Raw genomic sequence first — 11,574 nt, 5'->3', positions numbered from 1 at the left:
TCAAAAGAGTGGGTAATATTCCAGGTAGTCCAGGGTAGTCCATCAAGTTGGGAGAATTTTTGCACCTGAAACTTTACATACATCAGAAGTAAACTTTTACATAGCCTACCTCTTCAAATACACGTGCAAGTCTTATATTAATCACCTGCAACTTCAGATCATTTCAGAATAAACGGAAGTTTTGATAGAACGTTAGGGCGAACAATACCAATTGAACCACCAGGCTCACATTAAATTTCTATGAACAATGATCCTCATAATCACCACAATTGGAAAAAAATGTTTAAGCTCCCTTGTAAATGCCTTTTTCCCTAGGACTATTTTGTTTTAAAAGGGGTTTAACTGACTTATAACATTCAGAGTATTCAGGGTATATTCGTCGGAAGTGACTACTAAATGACTCTAGAATAGTTTTCCAAGCAGGGATTATGTATAAACATGAAGAATTAAATATTAAACTGAAAGCAAACCGAAAGCAAACTGAAAGCAGGGAGAATGAATGAACACGAAGCATTAAACATTAAACTGGAAGCAAACTTCTACATACCTCTCCACATATTTGCAGGATCTTATTTGAAACATTTTCAACTTCCAGTCGTCTCAGAATATGGGCAACTTCTGATGGATCGTTAGGGCAAACAATGCCTATTGAATCACCAGGCTCACATGGTAGATCATTCCCCTTTAAATATATAATTCAAAATAAACATCTAACCTAAAAAAACTACAAATACTCTGTTTATAAGTTCTTTCAATATTCTCGACTTAAAATTTGACAGGCATGGGGGCTTTTGTTGAGTACTTCAGCTTATGTTAAGGGATCTTTTTTGGAGAAGCACCCTCTGCAAAATCTTATGATTTTTGCTATTATTTCCATATTTTTTTAGGATTCTATAAAACTGACACGCGTTTTGTCGCTGGTAGGCCAGTCTGGTAGGATATAAAATTTCCCAAAATTAAATTTTATTGACCAATTTGTATATGAAAATTTTTCATCTACTTAACTGATTCTTTTCATCCCAACACCTAAGTTGATGAAAGGAAAATTCTTTCCAAAATGAGTCGATTTGACTCGCACGAGCCTGTAGAGGGTATTACAGTCGTCAGAACCATTTTTAGAGGCCTACTCATTCGATCATTCATACATATACTGGAATTTTTATATATGCTACTGTTTCAATTCCAAAAGAAACCCCTTTTCTGCAGAAATCATAAAAAAAAAAAAAAAAAATTCTGGAAAAATCATGAAAGTGCCAGCTATGCAGATGGTCTTGGGAGTGATGACATACCAGATGGTGGGTGTATTTGGTCATTTTTCTAGGAGGGAGAGGGGAGCCTGAAACATGGCAAATTTACCGGTAAAAATTATTGCACCTAGAATTGCAGGCTACTCATTTTGAATGACCCCAAGCAGCTGGATTAGGAAAAATTCCCTAAGCTATAAAATTTATCTTTTTAGCCAAAATTACTATTTTTCACAAAAAAAAACTTTGGAAAATTCACAGGTAATAGCTATAGTAAAAAAAAACACAAAAAAAAATGCTTTCTATTTTCCTAAATAAGGGTATTAGTTTGGATTATAATTAGTATTTTAGCTCTTAAGTAAAGCAAACGCTTTACTTGGCAAAGGTTCTGTTCTTTGTTATAAGCTGTAAAAAAGAAAAACATTTGAAATGCCCAATCAGCCTTATCTTCTGTGATAAAACAAAACTCGAATTGTGACCGCTAGATTAACATCACATACATTCAAACAAAGCACACTCTATGCTTTGTCCCCACACACTCTATCGATTCATTCTTCACTTTCTCTTATATTATTTAAATCATAACATTTCTAGATGTTTCTCCTTTCCATTTTTTTAACGCGTAACATCCTTGTGGGGTCCCTGGCCCAATTTATCAGATAAATATCCTTTTCCTGACTCGATACTATTCCCTTTCTGAATTCATTGTTTCACCCCTGGCTGTAGCTATTAATTAAATATATTTTTTGTCTAAACGTCTACGAAGAATTTTCTAATCAGTGTTTGAAAATTCAGGCTGGAGATGAGTCATCGCACTAGTCAAATAGAAAATTTTAACCGTTGAAAACGGTGTACAGGGAGAAACAGTTTTTCATTCGACTGCCAGAGTAGCTTGCGCGCATCCACCGGCGTCGCTAATCGGTCAGAATCCACTGGGCAGTTTTAGCGAGTAGATATTAACAGATTTTGCGATTTTTGAAGTCAGTTCTACTTTGTTATTAGAAAAATCAATAGCAAGTTTCTTACCCTTTTCAAGTAGCTATATTTTATCTTCTCACCTAGGTTATAGGTTTTGAGAAGTTTGATACTATTTTGCGATAAGAGCTAGCACCTATGCTATTGAGACATCTTCTACGATTTCTAAGATTACTGGAAGAACGCCTATAAAGATCGATCCACATTTTTTAAAATAGATATAAGATTACCCGCTGGGTTATACCGGGAGGTAGAATGAACTACAATGTTAGTCCCTTCCATGTATTTTGAGCATTCAAGATCTAAATTTGTTGTTATCTGCTATTTCAGGCTGAGGATCATAGCCAAAGTAAATGATGGCTAATGATAATTGAGCCGTAGAACACTGACTGGTTGAGCCAGTATTCTGAGTGTTTTAAGTTTCTGAGTACCGTTCTAAAAACTGAACAAGTTTTTTGAATCTGGCACCAAAATGTTCAATTTTTACTTTATGCCTTTTTAATCCTAATTTAACTTGGAAGTCCCTTGAGGAGTAAGCAGCTGCCTTAATTTATAACAAACTTCAAAGTTTGTCAGTTCCTACATACCTTTGTAGAGTACAAATTATTATCAGTTTCGCTAAAATCTTAGATATATGTTTGTTTCGACATACCCAGGCATAATTCTATAATTCATAAACATCGCATAATTCAAATCAAACAAGGGCTTCAGAGGAAAAGCAGGGGAATTTAACAGTCCCAAATTAGACTTCAAAGCAATTCTGGAAAAAAAAACAAAAAAAATTCTATAATAAAACAAGAAAGCATTTAGGATGTGAATTATTGGCAACGACGTTGTCACATATTTTTTTCTTTTAAAATTAAGGTTCTTAATGAATTTTCTGAAACTTCTGACCTGCCTAGAACGTTTTTTTAAGCCAGAATATCCCAGGATGCCAATTTTCCAGAAAAATCCTCACAGCGATCTCTTAGGTTTAACTTCACCCTTTTAAAGTGAAAATCCTCTATTTTACATCCTTTCGAGCTTGAAAAGCGACAGAGACCAAAAAAAATATTTGCAGAATAGATACCCTTTGAAAAAGACTTCTTTCTTAAATGTTTTCTTAGTAATACGGTAATTCAAGGGATGAAAAGGCCAATAAACAGAGTTTTTTAAGTATTCCCAGAAGCAGGTTCCCTAAATAACATAAAACATTCACAGACCTTGCAACGTTGAGTGCTCTAGTGAAGCTAGCTCAGCTCTAACAGCAACAAAAATGTCTGTCTCAATTGTGACTTTAAGATAGGTGTATTTGGAAAACAGTAAAACTGTACTTTCAATTAATTTATTGCCCCAGGCTAATACACAACAAAGAAAACAGCAAAAGAAAAAGCTGTTTTCAAGAAAAACACATACATACATAAATAAAAATACAATTGTTGCGCGTTTATAAAGATAATATATATATATAGGTTGAAGGTATTGAACCAAATCATAAACGACCATTAGTGATATTCGGTTTCAAGAGAATACCCATAGTCTTGAGTAGCCTTAAGATTAATGAAAACTAAATGAAAACTACACTGCAATTTATTTTGAAAAAATTATTTTTTATGTATTATCGATTCGTACATAACCTATCTGCAAAGAAATAGGGAATATCTTAAAATATAGCAGCAAACCAAATTCACTAGACAGATTTACAACTCAAAATGTACATTTAAGGCATATTACACTGACAAACCAGGTTTCCTGAAACATAATTTAGAATCATTAGGGGAACAAAACTTATAAAACTGAATCGTTGAATTACAAAATGGGGAAAAAACCAAAAGCCAAGAGCTCATATGGTACTTGTGACGAGGTCGAAAGAACCAACGTTCGGCAATGTTATTGCGGTGATGTTTTTTCTTTGGAGGTTACCATGATAAGCATCACCGCGGGATTTCTGCCTCTGAAGCTGAATAGCTTTTTCTATAATTTTTGATCGCTTTAAATCCATCGCTTGATCTACCTCCTCCTACGCTTGCTGGCCCATACTATAGCATATTCCATATTTAAAATCACCATAAAGCGTGATCTAAACTGATATTCCTGGTAAAAGTGCTATCCAAGGCTAGACATTTAAAAAAAAAATTGAAATTAAACTATAAATTGATACTAAAAATGACAAAGTAAGAATAAAAACTTATAAAACTTGCCTCTGTCAGGATTTGAGAGCACCATCTTCGGTACTGAATATCAACACATATCCACTGCATTGTGCAGGCTTTCAAGGAGATATTTTTAAAATATCTTTTCTAATTTTTCCAAATTAACCGTCCCTCCACTAACCCCCCCCCCACCCAGATGGTCGAATCGGGAAGTGACTGTTTCTAATTTCCTCTGGTCCGGTCCCTGATATTACTGCCAACTTTCATCGTCCTTGCTTATCTGGAAGTACCCGAAGTAGCAAAACCAGGACTAACAGAACGACGGACAGAAATTGCGATCGCTATATAGCACTTGGCCGACGGGCAGTGTGTCATACTTACAAATCCCACCGACGACCCACCAAAACCCGTAATAGCTGTGAAAATGTACATTATTAACTCACGATCCCGGCTGTCATTGGAACAGTATTTTCATGACCTGGATTATCAGTAAAATGGCACATTGATAAACTAGATTATGATTTTATAATCGGAATTGTCAGTGGAAAAGGATTAAGCGGTTGGTTAAGGAACATTTCACAAAAGCTTAAGCATATATCCCATTGGGCAGATTGTGATCTGAGATCTGGACTATGACAAGCTTACAGGAAAGACATCTTACAATGAGGATACGATAAAAACTAGTGAATTACGACAATGAGCAAAGCGAGTTCACGAGACTAGGTCTAATTTAATTTGCTCATTTTATCGCAGCCTCGTCGCAAGGTACCTTTCCTTTAACCTTGTCAGAGTCCAGTCCTCGTTTGGAATCCTTCTAAAGACTGCAATCGGATCAATGCAACATACACCTTACCTTTTGCTAAAAGTCCCTTACGCAAAGTCATAACCGATTGATCAACTGTACATTTTATTCTAACATTATAAACCTTATATTTTGTGAAAAAGTTAATGGAAGCTGTCTTCTCTCAACGGTTTCATAGTTAAATTAACCCGTTAACGAGTAAGCCATAATTGAATTAAAATCGATTTGATTTAAAACGGAATAGTTGTGGGCATCAAGTCATGGCTAATTGTAGAAAAAGCCGAGACAGATAGTCCAGTTGAGTGAGAGGCAATTCTGGCATTAACCCCCCCCCCCTTATTAACAAGTTAAGGAGAGAAGAGGCCACACATGTTGTCTTCCCTGGAGATAGTAAAGATTCAGTAAATGCATAAATCAGAGGTAAGTTCAGTAATTAAATCTATAAAAACCAAGAGTAAATGATTTAACACTTCAAACACTTGCCAATACCCAGAAAAAAACAACAGCAGTAATAAAAATTCAAACTTCTGAAAAAAAACAGAATTGCCCTTTCCGGTGTTAGAAGTAAAGGTTTAGTTTTCCCCCGGTTAAGACGGTTTATAAATGTTAAATTCTGGTTAGTTAAATTAGGTTATGTGCACACCGGTCTCTGCTTCCTATGTCCAGAGCTACTACGACCTGCCAGATTCCTTTGTATTGATATTTCACTTCCGAAAAGAAAAAAAAAGGGTCTATTGCCCGTTTCAATCAACTATCCACATCGTTTTATGTCGACCAGTGCTTTCGATTTTAACTACGAGTGTATATAAGTTCAGGTGATTTAGTTTAACTTTGAAGTTTGCTTCACCAAAAGCCCACATTATAACTTCGCAATTCTTATAGATATATCTCTACATAGAGATAGGTCTTTTCCTATTTCTATACTTAGAGATGTCGATCTATGAGGAGTCAATTCAGAAAATGCATAATTCAGAGGTATGTTCAGTAGCGTAATTTAGTCTAACTTTGAAGTTTGCTTCACCAAAAGCTCTCATTACAACTTCGCAATTCTTACAGATATATCTCTAAATAGAGATAGATCTTCTCCTATTTCTATACTTAGAGATGTCGATCTATGAGGCAGAAAACGCATAAATCCGAGGTATGTTCAGTAGCGTAATTTAGTCTAACTTTGAAGTTTGCTTTACCAAAAGCTTTCATTATAACTTCGCAATTCTTACAGATATATCTCTACATAGAGATAGATCTTCTCCTATTTCTATACTTAGAGATGTCGATCTATGAGGCAGAAAACGCATAAATCTGAGGTATGTTCAGTAGCGTAATTTAGTCAAACATTGAAGTTTGCTTTACCAAAAGCTCTCATTATAACCTCGCAATTCTTACAGATATATCTCTACATAGAGATAGATCTTTTCCTATTTCTATACTTAGAGATGTCGATCTATGAGGCAGAAAACGCATAAATCTGAGGTATGTTCAGTAGCGTAATTTAGTCTAACTTTGAAGTTTGCTTTACCAAAAGCTCTCATTATAAATTCGCAATTCCTACAGATATATCTCTACATAGAGATATATCTTCTCCTATTTCTATACTTAGAGATGTCGATCTATGAGGCAGAAAACCCATAAATCTGAGGTATGTTCAGTAGCGTAGTTTAGTCTAACTTTGAAGTTTGCTTTACCAAAAACTCTCATTATAGCTTCGCAATTCTTACAGATATATCTCTACATAGAAATAGATCTTTTCCTATTTCTATACTTAGAGATGTCGATCTATGAGGCAGAAAACGCATAAATCCGAGGTATGTTCAGTAGCGTAATTTAGTCTAACTTTGAAGTTTGCTTCACCAAAAGCTCTCATTATAACTTCGCAATTCTGACAGATATACCTCTACATAGAGATAGATCTTCTCCTATTTCTATACTTAGAGATATCTATCTATGAGGAGCCAATTCCGTAGAGGGACTGATTTATGCCAACGTTATGAAAGCTATATAATTAAAACCTTAGCTACTGAAAATTAATTCCCAAAAATTCATCCTTCCTCAAGATCTAAGCTTCCCTCGCTAGCATCACAATCATCCCCTTGATGTTCTAATTGAGTGTACGACTTTTAAAAACAGCCTCTACATAAGTAAAAATCAATAAAACCTCTTCTATTTAAATTACTTTCCCCCTTTTTTAGTTTTTACCTAAGGGAAATAGAAAAAGCTAACCAGTTATAAGCTCTGTACAAAGTGGCATCACACGAAATTCCAGTAATAAACATAATACTTCATTCTTTATTCTGACCCACAATTATGAAATCGCTAAAAAGCGACAACAGTACGCACCTGTTCCTGGTTTAAATGTGGTTTTATTATTTAAAAAAAAACTCATTCTCTTCAAGAGTTTCCGAATTTTGGGTTAAAATACAAATAAATGCCTGGATCTAAAAAAATGTTTTAGTCAATAGAAAAGTCTTCAAAAGAAAGTGTTTTGTCTGAATTCATACAACATAGATTCAAAGAAGGCTTACGTTTTTATCTAGAGTCACTTCAATTGCAATCTTGTCAGCATCAAAAGTCGTCAGCATCCTCGCTTTGTTTACAGGAAGATTCACTAAGGGACCAGCAGCTGAAGGCAATTGCTTCAAACTTTTAGCATCAAATTGTACCTAAAAGATAGGTTAAAAATGAAAAAAATACCACGTCATAAGCAGACAAGATCAATCTAAAAATAAAAATATAGTGTTTTTTAATAAAAAAGAAGGATGGAAGAGGGATCCGGCACTCCCTAGTCCAAGCCAGAGGTAATGATTTCTGTTTCATGGCCCTTCAGCCAAGAAGTGCAAAGGGGGGGGGGGCATCCCGTGCTTATATACGCCCTTACTGTCTACCTACCCCACATTCTCCGGGTACCTATTTAGATCTTGGCGAACTCTGGCTGAGCTAACAGGGTTAAGCCACTGACCCCCGTCCCAAATAATCAGCGACAGCAGGACTTGAGCCCCTGCTCTTACAGACATAACCTCGACCGGGGTTACCCCGGCGGAGTAACCACTCGGCTAGCGCACTTCAATAACACTGAAAACAAAAATACACTGCAAAGTTCTTGTGATCGTAGTGGTGTTGATGGGCAGACTGCCACATTATTTCTCTGCAGTGTTTTAAAATCCTTCGTTTTAATCCTCATTTCCAGGTGAAAGACTGAAAAAACTAATGATCAATCAAGTGCTTTAACATAAAAAATCAAATAGAGAAAAAAAAATCAAATGCGCTTCAAAAATTTGACATCAGAAAGACTCAAATGCTTAAATCGAGCACAAAACATTTTTGACACAAAAAAAGTATTCACTGATAAAATAAAATGTCTGATTCCTCAACCCTTTTCCACTCTTTTTAGACACTAGTAATAAAAGTTCAACATCTGCACTACGCTTCTAAAACTTATAAATAAACTGTAATTCTTCCTCTAGCACAGTGGCAATAAGATTGCCCCTCGGACCCCCCCCCCACACAGATAAATTCAGGTTACTGCTATAAAACACACTTATTCACATCCTCGTCCATAAAAAATGCGCTCTGATCCTTCTTCTGAGGTTCAAAACTGAATGCACCAACAGTGCGTGATTTTTGTCTCGTTTTTGAATACCTGACTCGTACTCAAGCAAAAACGAAAAGACAGGGACTCGACCAGGGATCTAATATTAAATTAGCCTGCGATAACGGTGTATGCTCCAGTGCCAGTAAATTTTCCTGTGCATAGCGGTAATAAGATTGCCCCTCGGACCCCCCTCCACAGAGAAATTAAGGTTACTGCTATAAAATACATTTATTCATATTCTCCACCATAAAAATGCACCCTGATCCTTCCCCTGAGGTTCAAAAATGAATGCATCAACAGTGCGTGATTTTGTCTCGTTTTTGAATAACTGACTCGTACTCGAGCAAAAACGGAAAGACAGGGACTCGACAAGGAGATATTAAATTAGCCTGCGGTACCGGTGTATGCTCCAGTGCCAATAAATTTTCAAGTAGAGTTCTAGTATTTTTCTCTATGTTATACATTTTAGTATAAAGTGTTTTTCCAGACTGTCAAAGATATTATGAATTTTAGCGTCAGGAGGGTAGTTTATCCGACGGTCTTCAATTTTGGCTGCAGTAATCCAAAAATAATTCTATTGTTTAATCCGAAGAAATAAGCGTTTTTTTTTTATTTCTTATGAAATACCGCCAATAATTTTCATAGACCGTGGCTGACTATATCAGTCATGCATACTCATTTTTTGGAGGAGAGCTGATGACATCCTTTTTTCTAGACGGATTCATAGGCTAGTATTTTTGTTGAACAGATTTGTTTAAGTGTGATGGTGCCTCACATAATGTAGAACTTTTTATGCTTGATTTTACGATACACTTTGTAATTACTGCTATGTTACTAATTATAATTCGGCGGCGTGTTACACAAAATACTTTCTCCGGGAGAGCAAAAAATCGTATTTAACTTCTTTTTTTTGTTTTTTTTTTAAGACCCGGTTGTCTATAAAAAAACTTTTGCTTGGGCACCCAAGATGTGTTAAAAATAATTTTGATATCAAAAATTCCTTTTAAATTACTTCCAAAGTGAGAAAAAACGGTGTTTTAAAAATTTTAGTATATTTTAGGAAAAACGCAAAACTTTTAAATATCTAGAGCCCTGCGCAAGATAGGAGAAACGGATTAATCCAATCGACACACATTACCTATTGGTTATCTTATATATCTGTTATCCTGTTATCATATATATCGAGAGCACTCCGCAAGATATGAGAAAACTGATTAAACCAATTGACACACATTACCTATTTGTTATCTTATATATCTATTATCCTGTTATCCTATTTATCTTAAGTTATCTTATATATATAGAGCACTGCGCAAGATAAGAGAAAACGAATTAGACCAATCGACACACATTACCTTTCTCAAAGGGGTGAACCATAAACCAAACTTTATAAAAATGCCAGACAACACCTTTTGATTTACCGTACCTGACCTTTATTAATGTTATCTGCATGTATAACAAAAAATAGTTATCCAATCAAATAGTATTTGAAGCTAAAGACCTTGGTGCCAGCACCCCCTCCAGAAAAATACAGAATTTTCTCAAATTTCTGTACTTTTTTGTTCACACTGTCCCTTTTCTACTACCCCCCAGGCTAGGAAAATCCTCAGTACGCGTCTGATACTGGGTGTAAGTTATACTAGCAGTTTCAAGACCAGAACCTTCCTAATGGTTGATGTAATTTTTGCGTGTGAAAAGCTGAGGACAAGCAACGTTTTACGTATTTCCCCAAAAACGAATATAAAAGATAAATTATCTTAAGAAAACACAGCAATAAATCAAATAACGTAAAGATTCAAAGGAAAAAAAAGCAAAACTTTTTGTTTCATGAATATTTGACAACCAGCGCTGCCAACACTCCGAAATAAACTATACCCATTTTCCGACTAAAATTGTACCACAAGAGGTTAGTCTATACTATCTGAATAGCAGGTTAAAAATTTACCATAACCAGAAGAAAATTTTGAATAAACTAAACCTTGAACAGATATCTTAGCAAGAATGGAGCAAGTAAAGTCGAAATATTGTAAAAAAAAAATTTCGAATGTACTGAGTAAATCTAATTTACACCAAAAGAGGTAAAATTGTACCGCATTGGCAACGCTGCAACATACTCTTTAGTACATGAAGACATAACAAAGTCCTCACAAGTACATCCAGTATGTAACATTGAGTAAAATATGTTTCCGTTTTCTCCCACAGGCAGCGTCTCAAATGTCTATTGGTACGATCAAAAAGAACTGTTATAATTCACATAATTTAGTTAAAGATATGTTACCATAGGGAATTTTTTTGGAAATATATCTCACAAAACCTTTTTTTGTAAGTCCAACCCGCTAATCACTCGATAAGGAAATGCATAGTAGTGCACAAAGCTAAGTTCCCCTTCTAGAAACCAAAATACATTTGGACTATACCTTAAAATACCAAATGTTACTGCATTGTACCAGGAACTTTGAATTGTACCAAAAACGGCACATTATACTTCGCTGGCAACGCTGGTGGCAATATCCTTTTAAAACCCACTTCCAGAATGCTATGTCGAATAAAACCGTACAATAATAGTCCATTGATAATTATTAGCCGAATTTATGATTACCGTTTATTACAAATCTGTTTAGGGAATTGCTTCATTCTCTAGTGTTTATACAATAATATTCAATGCTTTTTTATGTTTTGGTGCTTTTTTTGGTGATTATAATATTCAATTCTTTTTTTGGTGCTTTATAAAGCATATTCAATGGCTTTTTTTGTTCGACTATCAGATTTACTTGATAATCTGTTTACTATCCCCTGGAATATTCACTCCTCCCCCCCCGAAATTTTTCTCCT

The 11,574-nt window shown here is 35.2% G+C and overlaps 1 protein-coding gene across 1 annotated transcript in view; it reads right to left on the bottom strand.

The window, feature by feature from the left end:
- Positions 1-547: 547 nt before the first annotated feature.
- The window catches only part of LOC136037674 (methionine synthase reductase-like), a gene marked incomplete at its 3' end in the record, with an annotated part of 463,030 nt that continues 452,003 nt past the window's right edge, over positions 548-11,574 (bottom strand). The window contains 2 exon segments of the mRNA XM_065720415.1: positions 548-682; positions 7,676-7,813. Coding sequence (XP_065576487.1) covers positions 548-682; positions 7,676-7,813 — 273 coding nt within the window.

The sequence above is a fragment of the Artemia franciscana genome, chromosome 17 (genome assembly GCF_032884065.1).
Source record: "Artemia franciscana chromosome 17, ASM3288406v1, whole genome shotgun sequence".
NCBI classification, from domain to species: domain Eukaryota; kingdom Metazoa; phylum Arthropoda; class Branchiopoda; order Anostraca; family Artemiidae; genus Artemia; species Artemia franciscana.
Note: the sequence above shows the minus strand (reverse complement) of the source record. Positions and strands in the feature narration are given on the sequence as shown.